Consider the following 26,289-nt stretch of genomic DNA (forward strand, 5'->3'; position numbering starts at 1 on the left):
CCTTCTTTTATGACCTTGTGACCTTTTCATGACCTGACTTTTATGAGATTGACTGAGCACAGGTAAATAGTTAAGTTTAAACAGTAGAGCAACTATGGTGCATAAATGTACACATAGTGAGGAGGGCACCAAATTTGGCACACAGCTAGGGACAGTAAATAGAAGATGACAGATGATGACAGATTTTGTTTATATGAAACCCCTTCTGGGTATGCCATGGGGCCCGATTACACAAACTTTTCATCACCCTGGTTAAACACACTGCTGCAGTAAGCCCAGTGGAGAGGAAATATGACATCTGAAACCCTGCTGGCATGTTAATAACTGAGAAAAGCCCCATCCATGTTACCACTGACAAATATAAAATAATTGCTCGTGAACAAATACCTGCATGAACTTTACCCAAACAGTTTTATTTGACAAGATAAAGTTAGAACCTATAACCTACATTCATTCTGGTGTTCATTTTGTGCCAGCATCTCAAATAGGATAATCCAGCATCAAATATAGATATTTAAATTAATAAATGTATATGTGTGGAAAAATGTCTTAAATGGACATAGATTAATGATATATCTCTTTTCTCTGTACTTCATTTATTTCTGTTTTATTTATTTGGCTCACAAATCACAGCTTTGATTTATTTATTGTTTCATTTACTTTAATTGATTTTTTTTTTACATTACCTTATTTTCATCCTTTGCATTTAAATATTTAACAATTTATGTGTCTGTTTAGACTGTTCAATCATGGCACATATGTATTCATTTATCTGTTTTCCTGTTTTCTGATTCTCCCATTTAGTATTTTTCTTTGCTTCTATTTGATTGCTCCAACTTACACTATAAAAAGATGGGCGTGGATAAAATGCTAGATGGCTCTGTGCATTTTCACCAATAACACCAGAAATATATATACTGTATGTTTGGCTCAATATAATTGTATACCAATGTATTATGGAGACATCCGTCCTTCCTCACTAAGCTTCGCATGTAGCCACCAGAGGGCTACATCATAGTGACGCTCCCTCCTGAGCTACAAGAACTACAACAACAAAGCGAAGAAGAACGAGACAGCCGGAAATCACAAAAGACTTCCGTAGATCTTAGATGCTAACGTTAGCTTGTTACGTTAACGCTAGCACTGTGTTTACAAGTCCTGTTTTCAAAAGGTTGCCATGAATTAATACCGAGCTGTCGACGTCTCTTCAGTCAAACGTTTAGGTAAATATGTAGCTAAAGAGAATGCTTGGACCGTCCTGTTTTTTTTTGTTTTGGTTTTTTTTAGCAAAAGAACGTCAGCTATCGTTAGTTAGCTAGCAAGAATGTTAGAGAGAGTGAAAGAGAGGTTAGCCAAATAATACGTGTACTGGCTGCAGTTAGCTAACTTACTAGCGAAAGTAAAATGTATTGGCATTATACATTCAAAATTCAACGTTAGCTGAATCTGCAAAAGGTTTTGCCCTGTGTTTTGGTCAGTATTTTGGCTTCGCTGACGTTAGCTTGCCGGCCCACAGCTAAGGGCAATAGCTAATAACTTTACATACAGGTGTAACAGTGAAGTCAATGTCTTGTAGGGATTAATCAGTGGTGTATACACTGAACACTTGATCTGGAGTCTGACTGGGATATTTTCTGCCCCCTGAACATTGATTTTAACAGAGCTAGCGACATATTATTCTCAAAGGTTCAGAGATCTGTTGATGAGATGGGGTAGCCTATACTGTATAACAATGTATGCAACTGTAATTTTTCCTCATGCATTCTTATAGTGGTCTGTTGGAAAGACTGGAGTCAGGCATGTGTGCCTCTGGTAAGTATAGTTCGCGGGGCCCGGCTCTTATCCCGCGGATGAAGACCAAGCACCGCATATACTACATCACCCTCTTCTCCGTGGTGCTGCTGGGACTCATCGCCACGGGGATGTTCCAGTTCTGGCCCCACTCCATTGAGTCCACAGCTGACTGGACCCTGGATAAACGCAGCGTCCACGATGCACCTCTGGTCCGCCTCCCTGTTTCCAGCCCCATTCCTGAGAGGGGGGACCTCAGCTGCCGCATGCACACTTGTTTTGATGTGTACAGATGTGGCTACAACCCTAAGAACCGAATCAAGGTGATTGCCTCCCAGGACCACCTTCACATCACTTATAGCCCGTGCAATCCAAGCACATCCCATCAGCACCAGAATTGTCTGTTTGTCCATGTTCTTTGTTGTTGAAATGATGACCCACTGTTCAAATCTTTGTTTTGCAGGTGTACATCTACCCCCTGCAGAGATTTGTGGATGAGGTGGGGGTTCCCATCAGCAGCACAGGGCTATCACGGGAATACAACGACCTGCTCAGTGCCATCTCTGACAGTGACTTTTACACTGATGATGTCACCAGGGCTTGTCTCTTTGTCCCCTCTATTGATGTACTAAACCAGAACTCCCTGCGTATCAGAGAGACTGCCCAGGCGCTGGCAATGCTACCTAGGTAAACCACACTCCTGCCCTAGTTCCAGTTCTGAAAAAAAAAATCATAGCCTTCATCAGTCATTCACTTAGATCATATAGTAGATTTGTACCACTTTGTCATTCTCAATCACAGTGTTTGCTCTGCAGATATTCCCCTCTGTGCTATTCTTTCTCCCCAATTTCTCTAATATCAATGGGGTTATCATTAGGATTGAGGCTCAAATGTTGCTTTTGATCTCTAAAAGACTATTATTATTATTATTAAAAAAAAATCTTTTTTTTTTTATCAACACACTGTATACATTGTGTATGTGTTTCTAGGTGGGACAAAGGGATGAATCACCTGCTTTTCAACATGTTACCTGGAGGCCCGCCAGACTACAACACTGCCTTGGATGTGCCCAGAGACAGGTAGCTACATCTTGCAAAGCCCATTTAGCAACTTAAAAAGTGGTCCATCATAATCTACATTATTTGGAGATGATTTATGCAGCATATTATTTGAGTACTTGTTTAGATTGGTTGCAGCATTGCTTTAAAACCTCTGGAAAGTTGGCTTCAAATAGTAAAAATATATATATATATGACATCAGTTGAGCGTCATATTAAGCAGCGTTCAATGTTAACAGTTGTACAATTGTCTGGGACAAATGGAAAAAGTATTCAGACAAGTGGCATGTATTTGTCACTTACCAGAATGGACAATTAAAAAAATAACAGCTGCATGGGTCAAAGAAATAAGTACTTCACTGTTATAACACTGTGTAAGACATGTGATTGCTTGACAAGTTTTGAGTCATGCAGTGTGAGCTTGGACAAGCCACTCAACTCTAAGGAGATGAGTGAGAGAGAAAGAGAAAAAGTGTTAGAAAACAAAAGATTTAGGTAAATATACAAATTGGCCGGTGCATGTGTACACGTACCACAACATCGTGTAATGTACAAATTGACAGGTACATTGACCGTTTTTTCCCCATAAACCATAACATATACACTGTATAGCCTACTCATTCCACTTCCAAGTATTGATTTCTAATGAGAAATTTTGGCATATGCCCACATTTTTCTGCCTATTATTACCAAGCTGCATCAGCAGAATGTAAACTAGGACAAAAATAAAAGAAAGACGAAGGAATGGGAACAGAAATACCCAATTCCAAAGAGTTTCTCTATGTAACAGTACCTGCCTTGCAAACATCAGTTACCTGGAATAAAGATAACTCATGTTTATTTTTAATCATGAATTGACATTTTACAATCCATGATTCCTCTACAGAAAAAGAGGAGTAGTATATATAAAACTTGCACATCATTACAGCACTATGGGTAACTATATAATACTTAATGGGTAGAGGTCTGTGGCAGTTTAGCAGTGGCAGGCCTTCATAAGAATTATTGCAATCATGATAAGCAAATGTTAATAACAAGAAGACAATCAGCACCATCTGTGGGCCAGTAGAGGTTACCACCACAGGTTCAAGCACTATAAAGGTTACTGACAGTCAGTTCAGACATGTGCAGTTCAAAAATGACCCAATGAAAATGTACCTAGGTGATCGCCAGTACTGCTGCCAAGCATAAAAATTAGACAAATACAGTAGTTTTTATTCAGACCACTAGAGGGAAGCATGTTGTCAAGATGTATATCAGTGACTCGCCAGCTGTAGGTACAAAGTGAAAGGATAATTAGTTTCTTGTTTGAATTTGTTCACTTCTTGTTTTCTGCTTTTATCATGTTTTGTCATTGTTGGTTTGTAACTAGATAAGACAGAGGACAACCCTTTTCATCCAACAGTGGATTACACAACGTTAAATGGCCTTGACCATAATTGCAGTCACTCACGCTATGTTAAAGATGATCAATTGATGAAGATGAAAAAGATGCTTATAAGTAGTTATAAGATAGCACCGTTTCAAGAGGCCTTGAGCAGACATGTTTAATCTCCTGGTATTTACTAGCCAAGAGCCCATGTTTCTCAGCCTTCCTCTTGGCTGGACTGATGGTTCTAGGTGGAAGAGGTTGGTTTTATGAACACCTAGCCTTGAGACAATGAACACTTATCTGTAGCTGTAAGGAATTTCCTGGGCTCATCCAGCTGGACTCCATTTGGCATGCAGCCTCATCAGAACCAGGTGTGTGCGACTGAGTGTGTGTTTCAACTGTATATTCAACTTGTCTGAATAGGACTGAATCCAAAATATGTTTCATCACTTAAACTACATTCAGACTATATGTAGTCTTGTTATAAGGCCAAGCACTAAGTAGTGTTTGATGTGACTTTATATACCACATCGGCCAAGTATGTGGTGCTCATAGGAAGCATTTGGACAAAATAATGAATTAATATTTTGAAGGCAGGTTCCTTTAGTTCAGTTCTGTTGCAAGCAGAGTCTGTTGAAGCAATGGGACAATTCTAACTTTTTGAAAAGGTAATATGTAGGCCCTGTGTGTGTGTGTGTGTGTGTGTGTTTCAGAGCCCTGCTGGCTGGTGGCGGTTTCTCCACGTGGACCTACAGGCAAGGTTATGATGTCAGCATCCCAGTTTACAGCCCCCTTTCTGCAGATGTTGAGCTGCCTGAAAGACAGCCTGGGTGAGCTCATCATCTCACACATTACCCCTCATCATTTTGTTTAAGGGTCACATCATTAGTCACTTCACCTAATTTATCTAATGACACGTCTCTAAGATGGTGTTCCGTAGGAGGAAAATGATGCTACTTGGAAAGCTGACTGATGCTCTTTAGGCCAGTCTTCACTGAGGAGCCATTTATGGATCAACAGTAAAAAGTATGACTCAATAACCAGTGGCACATCTCCTATCTCCATTTCCCCCAGGCCGCGGCGCTACTTTATTCTGTCGTCTCAGACAGCAATCCACCGGGAGTACCGTGCCGAGCTGGAGCGTCTGAAGGAGGAAAATGGAGAGGCGCTGCTCCTCCTGGACAAGTGCAGCAACCTCTCTCAGGGAGCCGCCTCCGCACGCAAACGCTGCTACAAGGGGCAGGTGTACGACTACCCGCAGATCCTGCAGGTGGGAAGCATGACAGCATGAAAGGATCCATTCCTGGGATTGAGAGTGTCAAGATGCACCATCCTTGATAAATGCAGTACATTGCCTTCATTAGACAGCGGAAAATCAAATCTGATTTTATGCTTTTAGTTGGATCCTCGTTTTAGACCTAAATCTACAATTATTTCTCAGAAAAAAATATTTTTGTTTGTTCAATGCAAAGGGGCATGTCCCATTAACAGTCTGTTCCCAATGTCTGCAGGAGTCATCGTTCTGTGTGGTTCTGCGTGGGGCACGTCTGGGTCAGGCTGCCCTTAGTGATGTGCTGCAAGCTGGCTGCGTCCCCGTCGTCCTAGCTGACTCCTACATTCTGCCATTCTCTGAGGTCCTTGACTGGAAGAGGTCTGACCAAGGCACAAAACAATTGACAGACAGTAAATTGTGTTGACTGTCTGCTCTTTTCAGTTGATTTATTTTGTGTGTGTGTGTTTTACACAGGGCGTCGGTGGTTATTCCAGAGGAGAAGCTGTCAGAGATGTACACCATCCTAAAGAGTATTCCTCACAGACAGGTGGAGGAGATGCAGAGACAGGTACCAGTCCAAATGTTATCGGTGCATATGTCCAGTTGAATAGCTGACTTTTCCTAGCATATTTAGAGTGGTTTATTGTAAATTTGCAGTTGTGAGTTTGCAGCTTTTGGAGCTTTTTAGCACACACAAAATGTAAGTCTTTTAGAAGTCAATTTCTATACAAGTGAGCCATAGGTGAATAGGCCATGACCTCTCAGATTGACTTGGTGTAAAGTGGTGGTTAGAGGAGTTGTCACTAGGAGACATGATGTGCCTGTACCTCAGCCAGCCAACCAAGTCTATGGAAGCCATAACAAATTCTCTCTGACGTGACAGGCCCTTGGATATTACCCTCACTTTTTTGCAAGGTTGAATTTACTCCTCATTTGCTCAATCTAGATAAAAAAAGCTCTTCTGAAGACTCAACTGTGTTGATTTTAGCTCTAGTGAAACGCACGGAAGACAACTCACTCTGTCTCTTTCCATTTAATAGCTACATTGAGCCACAATAAACAAAAGTGAAAGCCCCTATGAGAGAAGTGCACCGGTTCAAGCTGTTTCTCATTCCCTTGTATCAACGCTGGTCCATTTACCAATTATACTGGCCAAACAGACGTCTTAGGCCAAGGGCTCAGAGACGGGCTTGGGGTTGGATTACACCAGACAAGCTCTAAAACATGGCTTGCTCATGGGGTGGAGGTGGGGGGTGAATTCCCCTGTCTATAGCTCACAGCTAACTTAGTGGCGTAGATCTGATATGCTTATCCACTAGTCACAGTGCTCTTCTGTCTGCTCTGATGGTCTAAAGGTGGATTGGGTTGGTTGTATGTCAGTCCTCTGTCTAAGGCATTTCTCTACAGAAGTGATAATGATAATTTGTTTGAAACTAAAGGTAACCTGTAGAGGATTTTCTTTATATATTATTGTCAAATGAATTGTAATTACCGCCATCTGTGCACATTCTAAAGCCCCTGTAGGCTACTTTCTATTTGGGCAAAATTGTGCAAAACAGTTGATCAGGGCTACTGTTTGTAACGGTGACAGTCATATTTTTTCCTAGCATCAGAATGTGCTGTCATAAGTAATTTCACATTGATGTATTATTGGGAAAATCCTACATGTTTCATCTTGAACTTTTTTTGTTTACAAGCTACAATGGTCAAAGGTTTTCAGAAGTTATTAGCCATCCATAATTTTTCTAGCCAAAATATTTTCCTGAAAATGAAGTTAAATTATCACTGTATTCACTCACTTATGCATTTATTATACTAATTTAAAATGTAAAGAAAGCATGTCACCTATAGCCTACTGCTCTGGCATTATGAGGTATTAGATAAACACATACTTTGATTGGTCTGTCTTGCTAAGCAGGTTTTAAAGTTTTTGCAATGCAGGGAATTTGGCCACCAGTAGTGTATTTTACTGTTGGTGTTCCACTTTTGTATCATGTTCTAAAATAAAATGTTCCTGTAGGCCTGTACAGGTACATCACTTTCTTAAAGAAAATCCACAAATCCACTTTAGAATTCCATTTTATGCAGCACATCTGGATGGTTGCATTGGCCATTACAGTCTGTTCCTAACTTAGTATCAGAAAAACTTTTATTTACAGAGGGAGAGATGTGAGCGTAACAAGAAGGGAGTATTCAAAGCAGGTGCGCAGTGCAACGAAGGTTTGACATGAGGTAGAATCTGGAGAGTGCTGGTAGGACTACAGAAGTTTGCATGTGGTCTCACAGTATGTGACCGAATATTCACTGCCAAACTGAGAGCATTATTTATTTTATTTGTATTGACAGCTTATTTGTCTCTACAACTTGGATTTAGGTCTTGTTAAAAGACAAAAAATTGAACTTGGAAAGTGTTCCCTGAGGCTTTGTTAAAGATCAGTGAAACACCTAGATGTAGTATGCATGGGTTTCACCAGTCACGGAGGGGAGTGAGATGGTCAGTGTGTCCTGTGCATGTCTGACTCTTCCCAGACTGATAGGTTGTCAGGACTCAGACCCAAATCACCCCAGTTGGCAGGGTGAGGAGGGTAGGATGGGCTCATTTGCACAAAGGTCCGTCTCGCCCAGGATTTATGGCGTGCTGTAAAGGACCATTCTATGTCTACCCATACCTGCGCACATCTGGAGACATTCCTCACCCACCCTTTGTCCTGACCCATACTCTCCACCCTCCCTGGGTGTAAAAGGCAGCGTAATTTGGTTTGTAGCCTTAATGAGAATACATGTTTTGTGAGTGCTGAGAGCCTGAACCCTTGAGCCGATATTTCTACAGTGTCTGACTTTGTATTGTTGCTATACTCCGGAAAGGCTTCATCGTTGACTTTGTTGTTGAGCTGAAGTATTTCTAAAGTCTGACCAGCAGAGGGCTCAGCAGTCTGTGCTTCACACAGCGGCACTGTCTACGTTCTCATGTGGTCTGGCTTTGTGCTTATGTAAAAATAGTTATAGAGAATTCCTACTCATTCAAAAGGAAATACCAATCAATTTAAGAATTTATATTTTACTTCTTTGGTATAGCTTAGTTCAGTTATGGCCAACAGCTCTTACCCCAAAGCCAGAGACCAGAGAAGTAAGACTTGGACCTGTGATGTCATCAAGATGTAAAATCTGGAGCTGCTCCAAACACAATGAATCGGCAAGGATTGTGTAGGTGATTGTTAGGTTGATTTTGTAGGGAGAGGAGTAGCTACATTGACCAAAGCTTTTACGAACAAAGCTCATTTGGATGTACATATAAACCCGGACAGAGAGAAACCATGTCCCCAAATCAGTATTCATTGTCATCTATTCATTGTCTATTCATTTGAGTCTTAATACTTTGTTTTCTGGCTTTGGCAGAGTGTTTTTCATTTATACAAATATTGACTGTCCTTGACCATAGTGAAGTAGCATGTACGAATTGAGTAGTAGTCCCCTTTAAGTTCATCTTGCAGGGCCAGAGCAGTTGATTGACTCAGGGTGGTAAGTCTTATCTGAGACCAGGTCAAATAAATTATGTAGGACTACTGTTGAGCTTCCAACAGTAACCAGCAGATTCAATTCAGACAACAAAACTCATTTTCAAATTTGAGTTGATGTAATAGCATCCATTTAGGTCACAAATTAAAAGGCTAAGTGCTAAACAGCTGCGAGATGTTAACAGTGCTCAAGTGAGACCTCTGAGCCCATGTTCTGCACACTGACTCCCTTGAGCCTAGTTTGGGTCAGACCCTTATAATAGAATACATGCAGGCCTTTATTAGATTAGCACAGCCAAAGTCAGTAGTTTTCAGTCATTAGATCAGAATAGATAAGATGAAACCTTATTGATCCCCATGTGGAAATGGGACCGCTCCGGCAGAAAGTAGTTATAAGAATAGAATACATAAAAGAAATATAGGATATTAATAAGAATAGATCAGTGGGGTTATATAAACATTCACAACCTACAATTCCAAGACTAGGGTATCTGAAGGAGAAATGTATGAAACTATGGATTTCAAAGCACAGAACAGAATGCAGAATAGCAGCAGTAGGTGAAGATATGTACAGATGTGTCTAGACATGTAGACATGTTGAGAACAATACACCTTCCAGATATATTCATGACATGCCACTTTACAGATATTTGCATTACGGTATTTGCATTAATAGATGGAGGAACCATATGTGCACAAAAGTGACTGTGCTCATAATCAAAACATGTTATATACATAAAGACATGAGCTGTGCAAGCAATTGATGTATAGATTGGTCCAGAGCATCGGTAGTCCATGATAGCTTGTATGTGCAGTACAGGTGTTTTGCCTCCGCAACCTCCTAGACAGGAAGAATTGTACAGTCTGATGGCAGCTAGCACAAAAGAGCGCCTGTAGTGCTCTGTGTTGAGCCTTGAGGCAATGAAGTGAAGGCTGAAGGTGCTCCATATTGGCTCACTATAAAGGTGGTTGGAGGTGGTGTCCAGGATAGAATTCAGCATAGTCCTCATCCTCCCTCTGCTGCTGCCTCGGTATCCAGGTTCAACCCCACAACAGAGCTGCCTCCGCAGGATGCATTGAAAGACCTGTGCTTCCTCAAGAAGAACAGTCTGCTCTCCCCTTCCTTATACGATGCCTCAGTGTTATCAGTCCGCTCCAGTTTGTTGTTGATGTGCATCCCAGGTATTTGTAGAGCTGAACTATCTCCGTCACCCTGGATGGTGATAGGAGTCAGTGGCTTCTCACTCCATCAGAAATCCACTACCAGCTCCTTAGTCTTACTGATGCTGAGTTGAAGGTGGTTCTCCTTGCACCACCTGATGAAGCTCTCCACCAGATTCCTGTATTTTCCTTTCTTGCCCTCACGGATGCATGCCACAATAGAGGAATTACTTCTGGAGATGGCGTGACCCAGATTTGAATCTGAAATCTGAGGTGTAGAGGGTGAACAGGAATGGAGACGGTACAGAATGTCTGACCTGCTGCTCTGGAGGCAGACAAACTGCAGGCTGTTCGTGAAGTAGTCTGTAATCCAGGAAACCATGGGGCTCTAGCTAGCACCAAGCCCATGTAATCCCATCTAAAGCCTGCCCCTAAGGCAGTGGTCTTCAATCGTGTTCTTCAGGACCCAGAGCCCTGTTGGTTTTCATTGTAGCCATCTAATCAGGGAGTGATTTACACCTGGGACACCAGGTGAATGTAATTAAGTACCTGGTAGGATAGAAAACCAGCACTACTCTGGGCCCCGACGAGGACCAGGATTGAAAACCGCTGCCCTAAGGTTGGATACACTTTCCCGTCTGCTCAAGATTGAAAATTGTTCAAAAATATTTGTGTTTGTGTGTAGATGTTTTGATTGCATTAAAAAGCAAAGTAAACTGCAATGCATAGTAATCAAAGCAGTTTCTCAAGTGAGCAGCTAGCACGATTGAAATGGATTTGGTTTTGCTAGCCCTGTACCGCTGTTTTTGATTATGTCAAAACACTAATGATTGGCGGGCTCTATCCCAAGCTCACTGGCTGCCAATTGTGGTCAATAGGTTGAATCATCTGTCAGGCACTTGCCAACTCCCACCGAGTTAGACAAAGTGATGAAGACTACTGTACTCCAAACTGTTTCTGACCTTGATTTTGACCAATTATTGTGGGCAGTCTGGAGAGTTTGTTTCATCCATTTTTTATTAGTTGACTGACAGATGAGGTCTAGCAGTTTAACCAACAAAAGAGTGGGAGCTGCTTGTTAGGTCTCCAGTCTGGGGAGAAAAAAAAGGATTGGAGTGTTAACTAAGTGTTAAATCTAACTGTTGACTATTCTCCTCGACTTACTGAGGAACATCCTATTTGACCTGAGATTTTTATCTTACGATTGTTTCCCTCATTTCCTAATTGTTGCAGCAGGTTAACATTTACACTTTAAATGAACCATAATATCCTTTTCATTGGTGAAATGGTACAAAGCTCATGGAACAAATGGGTTACACTTGCCATATTTATCCTGCTACAAATCTTTGGTCGTCAGCACGTCAAAGAGAAAGGAACACTTGAAACTAGGGTTTTGGACTGGAGGCAATGACATAAAGATGAAATGAAGTGCTTCACTGCTCTCGAGACTCTTCCTCTCCTGCAGCTCTGTCTCTTCTTTCCTGCTCATAAAAATTCCTTCAGGCGCTGGGAGAGGGTGGCGGGGCGGACCTCTCAGGCCAGCACAGTTTGCTTTCTGCCTCCTCCCGGTCGGAAAAGAAACTTTCATCACTGGCTGATTTATGGGCTGTTGGGATTCCCCCCCGAGATTAGAGAGTCTTTTTGAATTCTCCTCACCCCCTCCATAAAAATAAATGTTGCTAAAAAGTTGCTATGGCATGGGTGCTTTGGGGGATGGTCACATGGACCACTAAGGGCTGTCTCTGTGGACCATATGACAACACACACAAGTCAATAAAACACATTGGTGCATTTAATGGGAGAACAGGATGGAAGCGTAGCGCACCGCCGCAACTCTGGCTAATCCATAGGCACATCATACATACACACACACACCAGTGGGAGTCAGTGTCATATTTGGGGGGTCTGCATTGCACATTTGTCTTTGATACAATTGTTATTGGTCCTTTAATCAAAATCTCACACCATCATAGTCTAGACAGTGGCATTGACCTTGGTCTGCATGTTATACTGAGGCTATGACTTAAGACACACACACACACACACACGTACGTCCTCTGCCCCCCAGAACTCTGGGTCAACGAGGAGCTGGTGGGGTGGAGTCAGGTCAGTATGGCACGGTGCCTCCTGGCAGGAGACGATGTTGTTTGAAGCTTCATTAACTCTTACAGGCTCCTCTCCCCTCTGAACTGTCCCTTGAAGTCTCTTTATAGAGCAGGGGCCAGGGACAGGACCTGTGGGAGGCTTGGCTGTTGCTCATAATAGTAGCCCAACATTTGCAAATGAAGGCCAATTCACTGCCATCCACTGCACATCAGGGTCAATATGCTGCTCTGGACAAATCTATACATCATTGCTTGGTCAGAGCATGTCTTTAATATACAATTGTGAGAAAAAGTTTGTGAACTCACATTTCTGCATTAATTGGTCCTAAAATGTGGTCTGGTCTTCATCTCAGTCATAACAATAGATAAACACAATCGGAATAAACAATAACACACAAACAATTGTACTTTTTCATGTTTTTATTGAAGACATTGCTTAAGCATTCACAGTCTTGGCTGGAAAACATATATGAACCTCTAGGAAAAATACTTCTGTCAAAAGGGGTGATTGGAATCTGGTATGCCAACCAATGTGATGACATTCAGATATGGATTAGAGTTGCCCTGCCTTATCAAAAAATGCCCCAATCAAAAGTGACTTCAGAGGACCTCAGAAGAAGAGTTGTTGAAGCTCATAAGGCTGGCACGGGCTACAGAAGCATCTCTAAAAACTTGAGCCTCCATCAGTCAACAGTCATGCAGATAAATGCAACAAATCTTCAAAAAATGTAGCATCGTTGCTACTCTCCCTAGAAGTGGGTGTTCTGCAAAGATCACTGCAAGTGCGGCGTCCAAATCTCAAGGAGATGACAAAGAACATTAGGGTAACGACTAAGGATCTGCAGGCATCTCTTGTCCTTGCTAATGTCTGTTGTGTACCTTAAGCCCATTTAAATGCTGTTGCATGACCTGAAGCGACGTGTTCATGCAAGACATCCCAAAAATATCAATGAACTGGAACTGTTCCTGAAAGAGGAATGGCCCATCCATTATGCAGGTCTGGTCAGCAGCTACAGGAAACATTTGGTTGAGGTTATTGCTGTTAAGGAGGTTCTACCAGTTCCCATTTCTAAAGGTTTACAGATTGTTTTCCATTCCAGACTCTGACTGCTTAAACAATGTCTTCAATAAAGACATGAAAAAGTACTATTGTTTCTATTTGTTTATTCAGATTGCATTTATCTATTATTATGACTTAAATCAAAAGCGGACCACATTTTGGGAGCAATTACTGCAGCAGTCGAGGTAATTCCAAAGGGTTCACAAACTTCTCACAACTGTTAACGTGTTTTGATTATGAGGACATTGTCATTTTTTTGTACATATGATTCATCTATTAATGCAAATACCCAAATCTGCACCGCTGTACATGTTATCTACATCTGTAAAGTGAAGTGAATATCTGGAAGGTGTACAGAAAGGTGTTTGATTAATATCCAGTCTGTTAAATGTGTAGTGCAGTGCTGATCTTCTAAGCAGGTTTGTGCTTGTTCTGTTTGCTTGTATGCATTTTAACCAGTGTGTCCCATTTGTGTCCCCAGGCACGCTGGTTCTGGGAGGCCTACTTCAGTTCCATGAAGGCTATTGGCATGACAACCCTCCAGATCATCAACGACCGCATCTATCCATACGCCTCACGCACTTACGAGCAGTGGAACAATCCACCTGTAGTGGTATGTAACTATGTAGACTTGATGTTACCATGCATTTGGCATGCATTTGTAACATTTAGCCATGAACAAAGATAATTGTCTTAATTTTGCTTTTATAATGCTTCCAGGATTATTTGTGTCTAACCATGGATTTGTGTCTTTCAACAATGTCTGATATTTATCAATATCAACGCCCTTAAGTCTTTTCTCTTCTAACATACAGCTATATGCCCTGTTCAGTCATTGTATGTGTCTTAGTGTGGTTGCGCTCTACTGTGGTGAGCTACAGAGAGTTGTATTCCTGGGAGTCTTTTTATTGCAGACATCCTGGCACTCTGAATGACACTAGCCCAGGATGGAGCTTTGACCATACAGACGCTCACACTGCCACATAAGCATAGCTTTCCCACTCTGCTGTACCCTGTAAATCTAAGCCGCTGTGGCAGAGTGAGAGTGGCTCCCTTCCTTCTCTCTCAGGCTCCACACATGCAGTGCTTCAAAGTTTGGTAAACACCCAGCTAGCTCTGAGGCAGCCAGTTTGTGTCAGCAGTTCTGCACTAGGAGGATGCCTCCATTGTGGTGAAAAATAAGTTCCTGCATGTCTGAGTCATTGTGCTTGTAGAGAGAATACTGGATATGAGGAATGATGTGTGTGTGTGTGTGTGTGTGTGTGTGTGTGTGTGTGTGTGTGTGTGTGAGTTTAGTATCCCTGTGGTTGTTGGAGTGTGTGGCTGCAGACAGCCTGGCTGGGCGACCATCTCTCAGGAGTTGTTAATCAGCCCAGTCTGATCTCTGGTCTTTCCTCCATCCTCAGCCTGTGTGGTAGAGGCGTGTGCATGTGTGCGTTTGTGTGTGTGTGTGTGTGTGTGTGTGTGTGTGTGTGTGTGTGTGTGTGTGCATAATAGCATTTGCGCATCTGTCAAATGTCTATGTGTAACCCAGTGTAAGCAGACCCACTCACAATCAGGTTGCATTGGCGTAAACAAGCAGCACTCCGAAGGGTGTTTTATGATGTTTGGCATTTCAGTGCCGCTCAAAGCCGTACAGTCACACAGGATTAATGGGTTCACAATCAGGCAGCTGCTCAGTCATGACCACGGTTGCCTGTTTTCCTCTGAACAGGTAGCTTGTTAATCAGCAATTACACTTGACATTGGCCACTTCTGTCAGAAAGTTTGGTCAGTGTGTCCACCCCCCTTTGCTATCCATCAGCATCACTCAGGTCTCAGGGCTTGTCCAGGCCCACAGGAGGTTAATTGTGTCAGGGTTCAGACCTCTGGCCATTCCTGCCTAAGATGGGAGTTGAAGTGTTTTCTCGATGGATTCAGTGGAGGGACGGTGAGAAGAACTTGAACAGAGCACTAAATAAATCAGGCAGGGTTTTTTTTTCCTCTCCTGTAGTCTTCAGGCTGGTAATTGAAAGCACATTTCCCAGGATTGCTGGTGCCTTTGGAGGGGGCTTTCAGAACAGGGGACAAGCTGCTTTTTGTTTGGGAGTTGTAGGTAGTGGGCATAGTTGTAAGGTTTTTGCAGTTCAAGACTTCAGGCATCTCATGCTTTTAAATGTGCCACGTGTTTGAAACTGCTTTTTTGCCATCAATCAAAGCACCTGGGGCTCATGAACCCATATTCAACGTTAATAATCACTATCTTATATTTTTAAAGGCTTCCTGTGTTTTAGCCTAACTTTTGAACAATGATTTACCTTTCATTTTCAATTTATTTTATCATTGTGCATCTCAGAGAAACATAGGTTAAACCTAGTGCTGCTATGGCTGTGTGTATGTGCATATTCTAGTCCTATACTGGTATGCTGTTAAACCTGGATGTTAAAATGGATATGTGTTTTAGTAGGAATAATCCTGGCCAGATGAATAAAAAATAGTAATATTTCATATAGTAAAATACATTTTCCTCCCATTCCAGTGCAAGAAGCAACTGTTCAAAAAAACACCTTAACTCCCTATAACAGAATCTGTTGGTGATTCATTTAGACACTTTGAGCTGTGGCTTTCTTTTCATCCAATTTATTCTGTCAGACAAATGACTTAAGTGGTCTCTGCCGCTTTTATTCATTTTAATGCATATGTGTCGCCGTGTTAGTTTAATTATTTCCCCCTCTGCTTGTATGACAATGTCAGAACGACCACAAGGAAGTTTCCACTTGCCAGTAAAGTGAATTTTTATTGGTGGAGGAGTGACTGATGTTGTGTATATGGCAGTGGCTGCGTCTCTGTTGACAGACTTGCGTGGATGCCGTGGAAGGAGCCACATAACCACCAGCGTGTGTTTGTGGCCACCTGGGGCCAGAGGAGAAACGTGCTCTAGGCGTACTTCAAGAAGCCCACAGATTTACTGTCAGATCTGCCCTCTCTTTACCCTGCTCAGATTGGTTTGAGTGTCACTGTAACCAGTGTGGAACATTTGGGGAGTCTTTGATGAAATCTATTAAGTGAACCTTGACGCTCCTTCATTTGCTAGTGCTGTAGCTTTGCATGCTAGTAAATGAGGTATACAAAAGGAATTGCTTTTTGTGTATTTCAAGCTGTTACATGAGAAATTGAATTCATTTTTTAAAAATGTAAATTACTCCATGTTTTGTGGTCATTGTAATCAAAATGACTATGTTGGTAACTTTTAGAGTTTAGTTGTGCACAATTTTCACAGCATCAGACACCTCTCCTTTGGCATCATTTGTTTAACAGTGTCACTTGATCTAAGCTGGAGCCAGTGCAGCTCCAAGGGGTTTACAGGCCATTTTAATGGAGAGCCAGGAAAGAGAGAGCCAAGTTCCACATTGACTGTAGACAGCCACTGACGCCCATAGCATTCACTACCTGGCACACCCCACTCTTCTCTATACTATTCTTCACTTCTCCCCTTCCTCTCCCCTGTCCCGCTGCTTCTGCGCTCTTTTCTCATCCCCCCCATCCAACCCTTCAACCAGAACAGTGGAGCTCTCCTGGATCCCTGCTGCATAGAGGACCCTTGAGCTCTCTGATAAAACACACATCATCAAAACATCGCCAGAGCAGTAGAATAATGCAAACTCCTCTCTTTCTGTCAGTACATTCTGGTTCTCTGTCTCTTTCCCCTTCACTTGCTGCTGCATTTATATGGTTTACTTGGCATTCCCGGTCAGCGTCTCACTATTTGCCTGGCATACTCTGCACTGACTCAATTAGCCCCTGAGAGAAATTATTGGATGATTCTTGCACCATAGCAAAAGACATCATCTGGAAATCGCTGCAGGTGACCTCACCGTCCAGTGAAGCATTATTATGGTGCCTTAAATCATGGAAAACATGACAGACACGGTGGTGACACAGAAGACATGTGGCTGGTTCTACAATAGCTTTGCATGGTGAAAGAGATTATTTCGACCTAAAATGCATATGTTTTTCTTTGTTTCTCGTCCTCTGTAGAAGTGGTCCAGCGTGAACAGCCCTCTGTTCCTGCCCCTCATCCCACCGAGGTCACCTGGGTTCACAGCAGTGGTGCTGACCTACGACCGCATTGAGAGTCTCTTCCGGGTCATCACAGAAATCTCCAAGGTGCCCAGTTTGGCTAAGCTGCTGGTGGTGTGGAATAACCAGAACAAGAGTCCTCCTGAAGGTGAGCTGGGATCTGAGGATAACCCTGCTGAGATTCTCACTACAGCTGAGGAAGTTCATGTTTCAAAATACACATTAAATTCTAAATGGATTTATTTATCCAGTAAAGATTTTTATTAGCGTGCATGCTCTCTTTCAGCACAGCCTTGATTCACAATTATTCACTTGCACGCATTCACTCGTAGGACCTGCCTACTGCAACCATAATCTTCTACTGGCTACTGACCAGCAGTGCTAGGGCAGCTAAAATTTAAGTGCTTTGGATGGTAGTTAGAAAGTTAAGTGCCTTGGCCTCTGGATTGTAGTTAAGAATAATTAATTTATCCTCTTTGTCTATTCTTCTAAGCACCTACGTATATGTGTTTAAGCACGGAAGTCAAAGAGCAAGGTCAGCCCTTTGCAGCGCGCCTGGGGCAGGTAAAGGTTCAATATCTTGCTCAAGGTTACTTTGAGAGGGATTAAAACCTGCAACCTTTCTGTCACATCTAGTCTCTAACCATGAGGCCACCCTAGCAATCCTTATATCTTATTAAGACCTGCCCACTCCATGTTGCTGCCATTCTAGGCACAATTCACACAAGTGTCCCTCTGCATAACTTAAGTCTTATGCTTACCTATAGACATCAGTGCACAATATCCAATTTAATATTCATAGATGGGATATTACAGTGCTATACTTGTTTTCCATTGTCTACAGCATTCCAGCATCTTTTTTTATGATGTTAAGAGATTTACTAAACCTGTCAGCTGGACACATACATGAAATTAAAGTGGCTAAGCGCACCAAATTGAAATGGCAACTTTATGTGAGTGCGGATAGGTTTTTTTTTTACTCACTCTCTCTCTTTCTCCATGCCATGGTGGTTTTTAAGGCCTGGAGTGGAGCTTGTGATGTACAACAGATGAGTGATAACAGCAAGAGCAGCCAAGACTCGTCTCTCCAGAAGAAACACTGAGAGGCATGACATGCTGAGCTCTAGAGCCAAAGCTCTCTGGCTTTCCTTCTCACAGAGATTGAGGAAAGCATACAGCTCAGTGGCATGTTGCCCTCAGACAGAGAACAGTAACAAAAGATAGCTGTGAAATTGAGATTTTCACATCATCTTAGTACTGTTTAGTATAGTATATTAGTACTCAGCACCCTATGCACACACTTCATGATGTTCTACCAATTTAACCTGAGGAAGATGTCAGTAGGTCTCCTCAGTCTTGCCTGACAAGAAACGGCACTCTATAATTTAACTTTCTTGCTGTCTGTCTGTTTTTCTGCTTTTCGCGGCTGTTAGTCTGTGGCACAAGACTTGAGCAGTTTTAGTCCATCAGAGATGTGTCAGAGTAAGCTGTTATTAGTTGTTATTTATAGCGCCTTGTGCTCTAATTATTCGCCTTAATATGGCAATTAAGTATACAACTGTTCATGGAGACTTACCCCACTGACGGCTTAACTCAGCTTTCAGACGAAGACTGGTCTTGACCGGGAATTAAATCTATCCTGCTGCTGTAAGAGTTAGCTAATGTAATGAAGTAGTGAGGTGACTTTGAAGTGCCCCCTAATGGCTGTGAGTTGCCTTTTGATTAGAGGCATCAGCGGCGCCTGGCTGGAGCTTTGTGACCCATTAGAATTAACAAGGGGCCATTGACGGGTCAAACTCTTGGGGCTCAGTCCAATATGAAGACAGATTTCTTCCTCATTCACACCAAGGGCTGATATGTTTAGTATTTTCAGGCTGCTATTTTTGCTTCCTCCTGTGTAGCATTTTTTAAAGAGAGCTTTGTCAGTTTGATGATCATTTTTAATAATAGACTTAATTGACACCCAGCTTTTCATCTATTTCTATCAAATTCCCTTGACCTGCTTGTCATTTCTGTAGCTGATCTTATAAATATTCACTGTGGTGGCAGTTTTGCAATACCTTTACAGCAGCTGAGATAAATTGCATTAGGGAGCTAAATGCAGCAGATATGCATAAAGCCATAGGTTATTGTTCAGAATATAGGATTATATGTTGGCTTTAACAGAATGAATACAAGAGGTCACATAAGAGGGGATTCTAGCAGTCAGTTATTTGTGGGTTTAACAGTGTATACATTTTGGCCCATGCCAAGGTGGGGCTGCATTTTTATAATTCGGATAATAACCCCTGATTCCCCTACTCCCACTGTCTTTCCAACTTTGGAAATGAAAGAAGGGAAGACAGCAACATTTGCAGCGTGAATTAGAAGAAAATATGGGTGTTTAACATTGCAGTTTTCCCGACAATAGCTTTTGACAGGAGACCTCAGACTTGGTTAGGATGACCTGAAGCGCTTGTTATAGTCTGCCAGGCCCCAGTTACACCATTAATGAGGGGACACATTCTGTGTCATATGTCTGCGCCATACTCCGTGCCATGGACACTGCCCAAGCTCTTTGAAACACTCCCCTGAAAAAACACTTTGTTGATCTGCCTCATGAAGAATCTCTGTGTGGTTAGATTTGCACGTGCTTGAGGTTAGCGTAGCGATACGAGTCAGTGAGTGAAGTTTTGCTGCCAGGGCACTCTTTTCCACTGCCAGACAGACTTCAAATGTCCCCTTCAGTGGTGAATGACATCATCATTCTTGACCCATCTTCAGAGACTGAAATTGGCCATATTTATAATTTTGTTTAACCTTCTTATTGAATTGGTTTCCTCCTGGTAGAGTCTCTCTGGCCGAAGATAGCTGTGCCTCTCAAAGTTGTGCGGACCAAAGAAAACAAGCTGAGTAACCGCTTCTTTCCCTACGACGAGATCGAGACGGAGGCTGTGCTAGCAATCGATGATGACATCATCATGCTGACGTCTGATGAACTGCAGTTTGGCTACGAGGTAAGAGAATGACACCCAACGACCCCAAAATTGGACGTCAACCTTGACTTTACTTTCCCATCCTTCCCCCGATGGCAGGTAATGCAGCCAGCCATTTCAAGTTGATCCCAGAGTTTAAAGTCATTCAGGGAGATTATAGTCTCAGTCTCCAGTAGTGGGGATTTGACCGCCTGCTGCCTGGGGATGTGTTTGATGTGTGAGGAATGATGACAGGTCTAGAGCTGATGCTTTCCATGCTCACAGACCTGCACGGCCCCGCTCAGCCTAGCACACTCACCTGAATGCACTTAGAACCCATTTAATACAATTGTGCTCAGTTTAAGGATAATTACATGGAATGAGAGGCAGGATACCATAGAGGAGCTGTCTGTCTGACTATGTGACGGTGCTTCTTGCTCTCAAAAGAAGGATTAGACAGGCTGCTGGCATCAAGGCTGATATTCAGCCAATCATACCTTTCAGAGAGAGAGGGCCTGCATCAGGCATTTCACTTTGATTATCACAGTGATTTTTGGCTCAGACAAAAATGTCCAGACAGCGATATTTTGAAACTTAAGATTAATTTGTGTATTAAACCTTTCTGAGACTAGGTTCTAATCATTAATCATTGTGTATATGCCGTCAGTTCTCACCTTGGCTCAATTAAGCGGAGTGTGTCAGACAATCTGTCTCCTGTGCTGCCATTTGCCCCAGGTGTGGAGGGAGTTCCCAGACAGGCTAGTGGGCTATCCTGGCCGGCTGCACCTCTGGGACCATGAGATGGGGAAGTGGAAGTACGAGTCGGAGTGGACCAATGAGGTCTCCATGGTTCTAACTGGAGCCGCTTTCTACCACAAGGTATCCTGGGAATTTTCAATCGTTTTCTTTGCTTGCTCTCGCTCTCTTGCACTCTCTCTCCAAGTTTCCCTTGGTGCAACACATGGATGTTAGAATTTATGCTTAGATGATGACAAACAGGCACAAAGAATTTTGAAAAATAAATTTGCCATAATATCTGTATACCTTATTAAAATAAACACAGAAACAACTTATAAAAGTTCTATAGATGTTTTTTTTTTCCCCCTGCCATTATTCATCACTGAGAAATGGCCTATGGCAGACCTTTCTCCTGTGCTTAGAGTGCCAAAATGATGTTTAGAGAAAGGTCTGGTTGTAAAGAATTAAATTCCCTGTATAGCTCTGCTTTGGGTATGTGAAGGGTTGTAGGCAGGAAGATCACAGACGGAGAGAGATAGACGAGTACAGTGTCATAGGTTGGGCAAGGTTATCTCACTGTCACCCAAAAGCTCACGCAATCACATCAATTCAAAGCAAATTCTAGAGCAGCGGTTCCTCCTACATACTCTTGGGTCACGATGGCAAACGGTGTCTGCGCTATTTAACAAAACGAGTTGGATTTTATTTCAGTTGAATGCCCATATGACATCCAGTTTTCATTCGGTGTTGTGTCTGTTTCCCTTCCAGTACTTCAACTATTTGTATACATACAAGATGCCAGGAGACATCAAGAACTGGGTGGACGCTCACATGAACTGCGAAGACATTGCCATGAACTTCCTGGTGGCGAACATCACAGGCAAAGCCCCCATAAAGGTACGCTCGTAACACTCACCGATCTGGGTGCCATAAGTCTTTAGGGGAGGGCGAAGGCTGACAGACGGGTCCAGCATCTCTGTGTCTGATCAGTTCTCACCCTTCTATTTCACTGCCCCCCTCCTCCAAATCGGACTGACTGTGCCCAGGTGCAGGGGCCCGAGCCAAAGCCCAGCCTTAACCTCCCTTATCTGGGTGTCACTCACTGGCACTCCCCCTCGGAGTATGTTTTCCTAAGCTCACTGGGACTCACGCACACCCTGCCATCAAATCATGAACTACACACTCCCCTGCACCCACCACTGCATATCTCAACCAGGTTCTTTCAGAAAACACTGACCCACCCCCCTCAGTCTTCCTCTCTCTCACTGTCTCTATCTCTCTTTCTCCATTTCGTTCTCTCCTTTTCTCTCTTACACACACACACACACACACACACAGTTGACCCTGATGAAGGCCACAAGCCGAAATGCGTTGGTCTAACAATAAAGTTGTTCTATATACTACAAGTGTTGCTGGAGTTTTGACCTTTTTAGACCTTTTTCCCTTCTCCATGCACCTTGGAAGTAGGGGAAGTTGTGCCAGAAACCCCTACTCTGCTTCTACACACACACACACACACACACACACACACTCACAGGTCTAGAGTGTTGGGTGGAGGCATGCAGTGGGGTGTAGATGTGATAGAGGTTAGACAGAGGAAGGCCATACATCACTCCACTGATGAGAATTCAGCCCATTTTTCCTTGGCATGCTCAACACATGAAAAGTTCTTGTAGGATATCACAGACAGAGTGAGCATTGTTGGTTCTTTATTATTTCTTCATAATGGACAGTTCAATATACAGTATAGCCTCTATCCGGGCCAGTGAGGTTTAAAAAAACGTGAACACCTCAACTAACTTGTTGATATGCTTCTGCTTCCGTTTAGGTGACCCCCAGGAAAAAGTTCAAGTGTCCTGAGTGCACAGCTATTGATGGACTGTCCCTGGACCAGACACACATGGTGGAGAGGTACGGTGGTTTGTTTTTCGAAATCTTAGCCCAACACAACAGAATCATTTATCCAAACTACTTACGAAGTGAAGAGAAACTATATTTTTTAACACAAAGCTTGGAAATTCCTTGTTTTTCTATGCAATTAAAGCGTTTTTCACTGCAAATTAGACTGCGCAAGATGTTTTGAAATGCATGCACACCCACATTAGTTTTGGCGTGGTACTGTGGAGCATTTCAGTATTCAAATTTTTTTCAGGCTTTTGAATGATCTCCATTCTCTAGGGCTTTGGATAAGAGTCTTCTGTGAACTTGAGATGCAAACCTTAACTAAATAAGCCGTGTTTTTATCCGTAGATCTGAGTGCATCAACAAGTTTGCATCAGTTTTTGGTACAATGCCTCTGAAGGTGGTGGAGCACCGTGCCGACCCAGTTCTCTATAAGGACGACTTCCCAGAGAAGCTCAAGAGCTTCCCCAACATTGGCAGCCTCTGACCAGCCTGTGACAGATGTTTGGACCCCGCCACCGCTTCGAGACGTCTCTATTTGCCACCACCATCTTTCAGTCCTCTTGTTTAAAATTGCAACAGTAATACTGGGACTGAAGTGCTATATGCTCCCATCCTCTTTCAGTTCAATGGACTTTTTAAGTTTAATTTTGTTGCTCGTAGGGCATGGAGTAGATTTTAGGTTTTCATTTTCAGAGCCTGTACTGTTCTGGTGTTATAATGTAGAAATCTAGAGGAAATAATGTCGATGTCTTGGATAATTAACTAGACGGAGGCCATTGAAAGCTGCGGATGGCGATCGGTCTTGGGGGTCGACTTACTAGTGTGATTCAGTAAACTGAGGCTGAGTACATGGCATTGATTCGCTTATTTGGGTTAACCAAGTGAAAAATAACGACCAACTCTGATGCACAAACTTTCTACTGTTACATGAACTGCTATTGGAAGGTCAGGCCAACTGCGATGTTTGATGGACTGAGTGACCGATCAGAGGCTTGTGGTCCCCACTGTTACTGTTTTGGAGCTGGAGACTCTGCGCTCTGGTCGCTCTGGAATGAGTGTATATATTGCAGCAGTGCTGGTTTACAGCAGCTCAAGAACTGTACAGATATACAGTATGGGAGAGAAGCTCACCTCTATGTACAGTGTAATATGTTTGAAAACTAGTAGTTAATTGTTAAAATAGTCAATTTATGACACTACAATTGGGATTATTATTATGATTTTTTTTTTTTAAAGGCTGACACTGATCTGATCAAGATTTTTTTTTTCTGGATGAGTTACGCTGTTTGAACAGACAAAGGAATAAATGTTTACCTTTGAATTATATGAGTAAATAAATGGCTCAGTAACATTTCAGTGTAGGGTTTTTCTAACAGTAAATGGAATACAATGTAATACACTGCATGGTGGCTAACAGATATTGCAAATGGCTCACACAGTTTCTGCTTTACATTTGAGAAGGTCTGTTGCTGGTATCCTACATCTAATATTTAGAGTGAATATCTGCTGATAGAAATTGATGGCTGAGCTACTGCCGCATCTCGAATTGTAATTTTACACTGACTGGGCAAGCCTTTCTTTATTAAGATATATTTAAAAAAAAAAAATCCTTACAGGGTTGCTCATTGGCAGTGGGCAGTTATTCAGTTCATGGCTTCATGGAGTTATTTATTTGTGATTTGTGTATGAGCATACAGACATTTCTTTTTTGCCATGCATAGAAGACATATAGTATTATCAATAGACATTTCCATATCTGAACATTTTCCTCAAGAGTGATGGTATAAATGGAATGATGAATTTGGATGTAATGTTTTTTTTTATTTTTACTTTAATTTTAGCTGTTGTGTGTCCTTATCCTATCCTTTTTGCCATAGAGAATTTTTTTAAGATGTTAATATTGCCTTGTGATTTTTATTTGCCTTTTTTATTTTCATAAGGTGTATAGTCATTGATGAAATCGTTTTAAAATGTTGTGTGTGTGTGTGTGCGCGTGCATGTATGTGTGTGTGTATATATAAATATATATATATATATATGACTTTGTAATACACGATAAATAAAGACTACATTAGTACAGCTCATGGTTTTGGCCACAGTACTGTCTTGCATGTTAAGTTTCCTTATGTTTCCTTTTTTTGTACTGTGAGAGTGTGTTGGGAGGAAGATGAAGTAACATGTCAGTCACATCTTTTTTGGATGTCAGCCTTTACTCCAATCTGTGACCGTCCAAACCAGGCCCTCCATGACACAACCAATCCGTTCGTAGCACCACTATTCCCTCTAGCCTGTCACCTGTTGTTAATATACGCTGCCTAATCCACCCTGTACAATGTCAGCAGTTCAAAAGGGCGCAGTTCGTATTTTTGTCAGCTTCAATTAGTGTGATATTCTTGTGGGTTGTGCGATCTCGTTTCAGCGCTCATGTCCCTTCAAAGGGACTGAAATGCATAGGGATTTCAGAATGTGACTACAGGAATGACACAATCATGAAATTTTGGCAGTGCGGTGCGATGCAATGAGAGGCCCACACTGCAATTCATAAGCTACACTATTATACACATAATAGCAGGCAGCGTTGTTCTCAAGCTGCGGCCAACCAGTGTCTTGAACTGGGGACTTGAAAGACTTCTCCAGAAACTTGGAGTGACTTAACAGCAATAATCCCTAAACACGAGAGGAAAGTTGTGCTGATTTTCTCTGTGCTGTCTGGTATCTGAGTTGTTATAGACTTTGGCGTAACATTTGGTCTGCGGAGGAGCTGGAGGGAGTAATCATCACACAGTTGTTGGTTACCTGAAGCCATTTACCATGTACAATGTAATTTTCAATTTCCTTACCACTGAAAAGAATCCTGCCCTTTATATACCAGCTGTGTTCCTCCAATATTAGTCTTTTTCAGTGTTGCACTATATTTAACAAATAGAAGAACAAATACTGAGTCTTCATAGAAGTGCAATAACTTATTGTACTTTAATCACACACAAAACATATATGAGAACACAAACATGAGTAAAATTATACCATCATTTCAAAAGACATATAGCTTAAAGCCATGAAAACTTGGAAAAAAAAACTTTTGAAATTCATATAATTATTGCCTATCTAGAGAAAAACAAAATGTTCAAACACAACTTTGGAAACAATGCAATTTGTCCATATCCCACCGAAAGAAAAAAAAAAGTGATACACTCAAATACGGTAAACTTCAATTGTCTCACAAAATAAAACAATACATCAAATTAGTAACACTTCCAAGGGTCTTACAACACTTCAAATCAATCAATTTTGCATGCAC

At 42.1% G+C, this 26,289-nt stretch overlaps 1 protein-coding gene across 1 annotated transcript; it reads left to right on the forward strand.

The window, feature by feature from the left end:
* The first annotated feature begins 1,100 nt into the window (after positions 1–1,100).
* Positions 1,101–25,070, forward strand: ext2 (exostosin glycosyltransferase 2). Its single transcript, XM_071917199.2, has 15 exons — positions 1,101–1,223; positions 1,772–2,114; positions 2,255–2,478; positions 2,781–2,870; positions 4,935–5,051; positions 5,296–5,491; positions 5,733–5,872; positions 5,969–6,062; positions 13,817–13,948; positions 17,353–17,542; positions 20,224–20,390; positions 21,084–21,227; positions 21,855–21,983; positions 22,915–22,997; positions 23,337–25,070. Exons 2-15 carry the CDS (start codon positions 1,800–1,802, stop codon positions 23,473–23,475), a joined length of 2,160 nt encoding a protein of 719 aa, XP_071773300.1. The 5' UTR covers positions 1,101–1,223; positions 1,772–1,799; the 3' UTR covers positions 23,476–25,070.
* The last annotated feature ends 1,219 nt before the right edge of the window (positions 25,071–26,289 follow it).

This window comes from Centroberyx gerrardi, chromosome 1 (assembly GCF_048128805.1).
Source record: "Centroberyx gerrardi isolate f3 chromosome 1, fCenGer3.hap1.cur.20231027, whole genome shotgun sequence".
Classification (NCBI taxonomy): Eukaryota; Metazoa; Chordata; class Actinopteri; order Beryciformes; family Berycidae; genus Centroberyx; species Centroberyx gerrardi.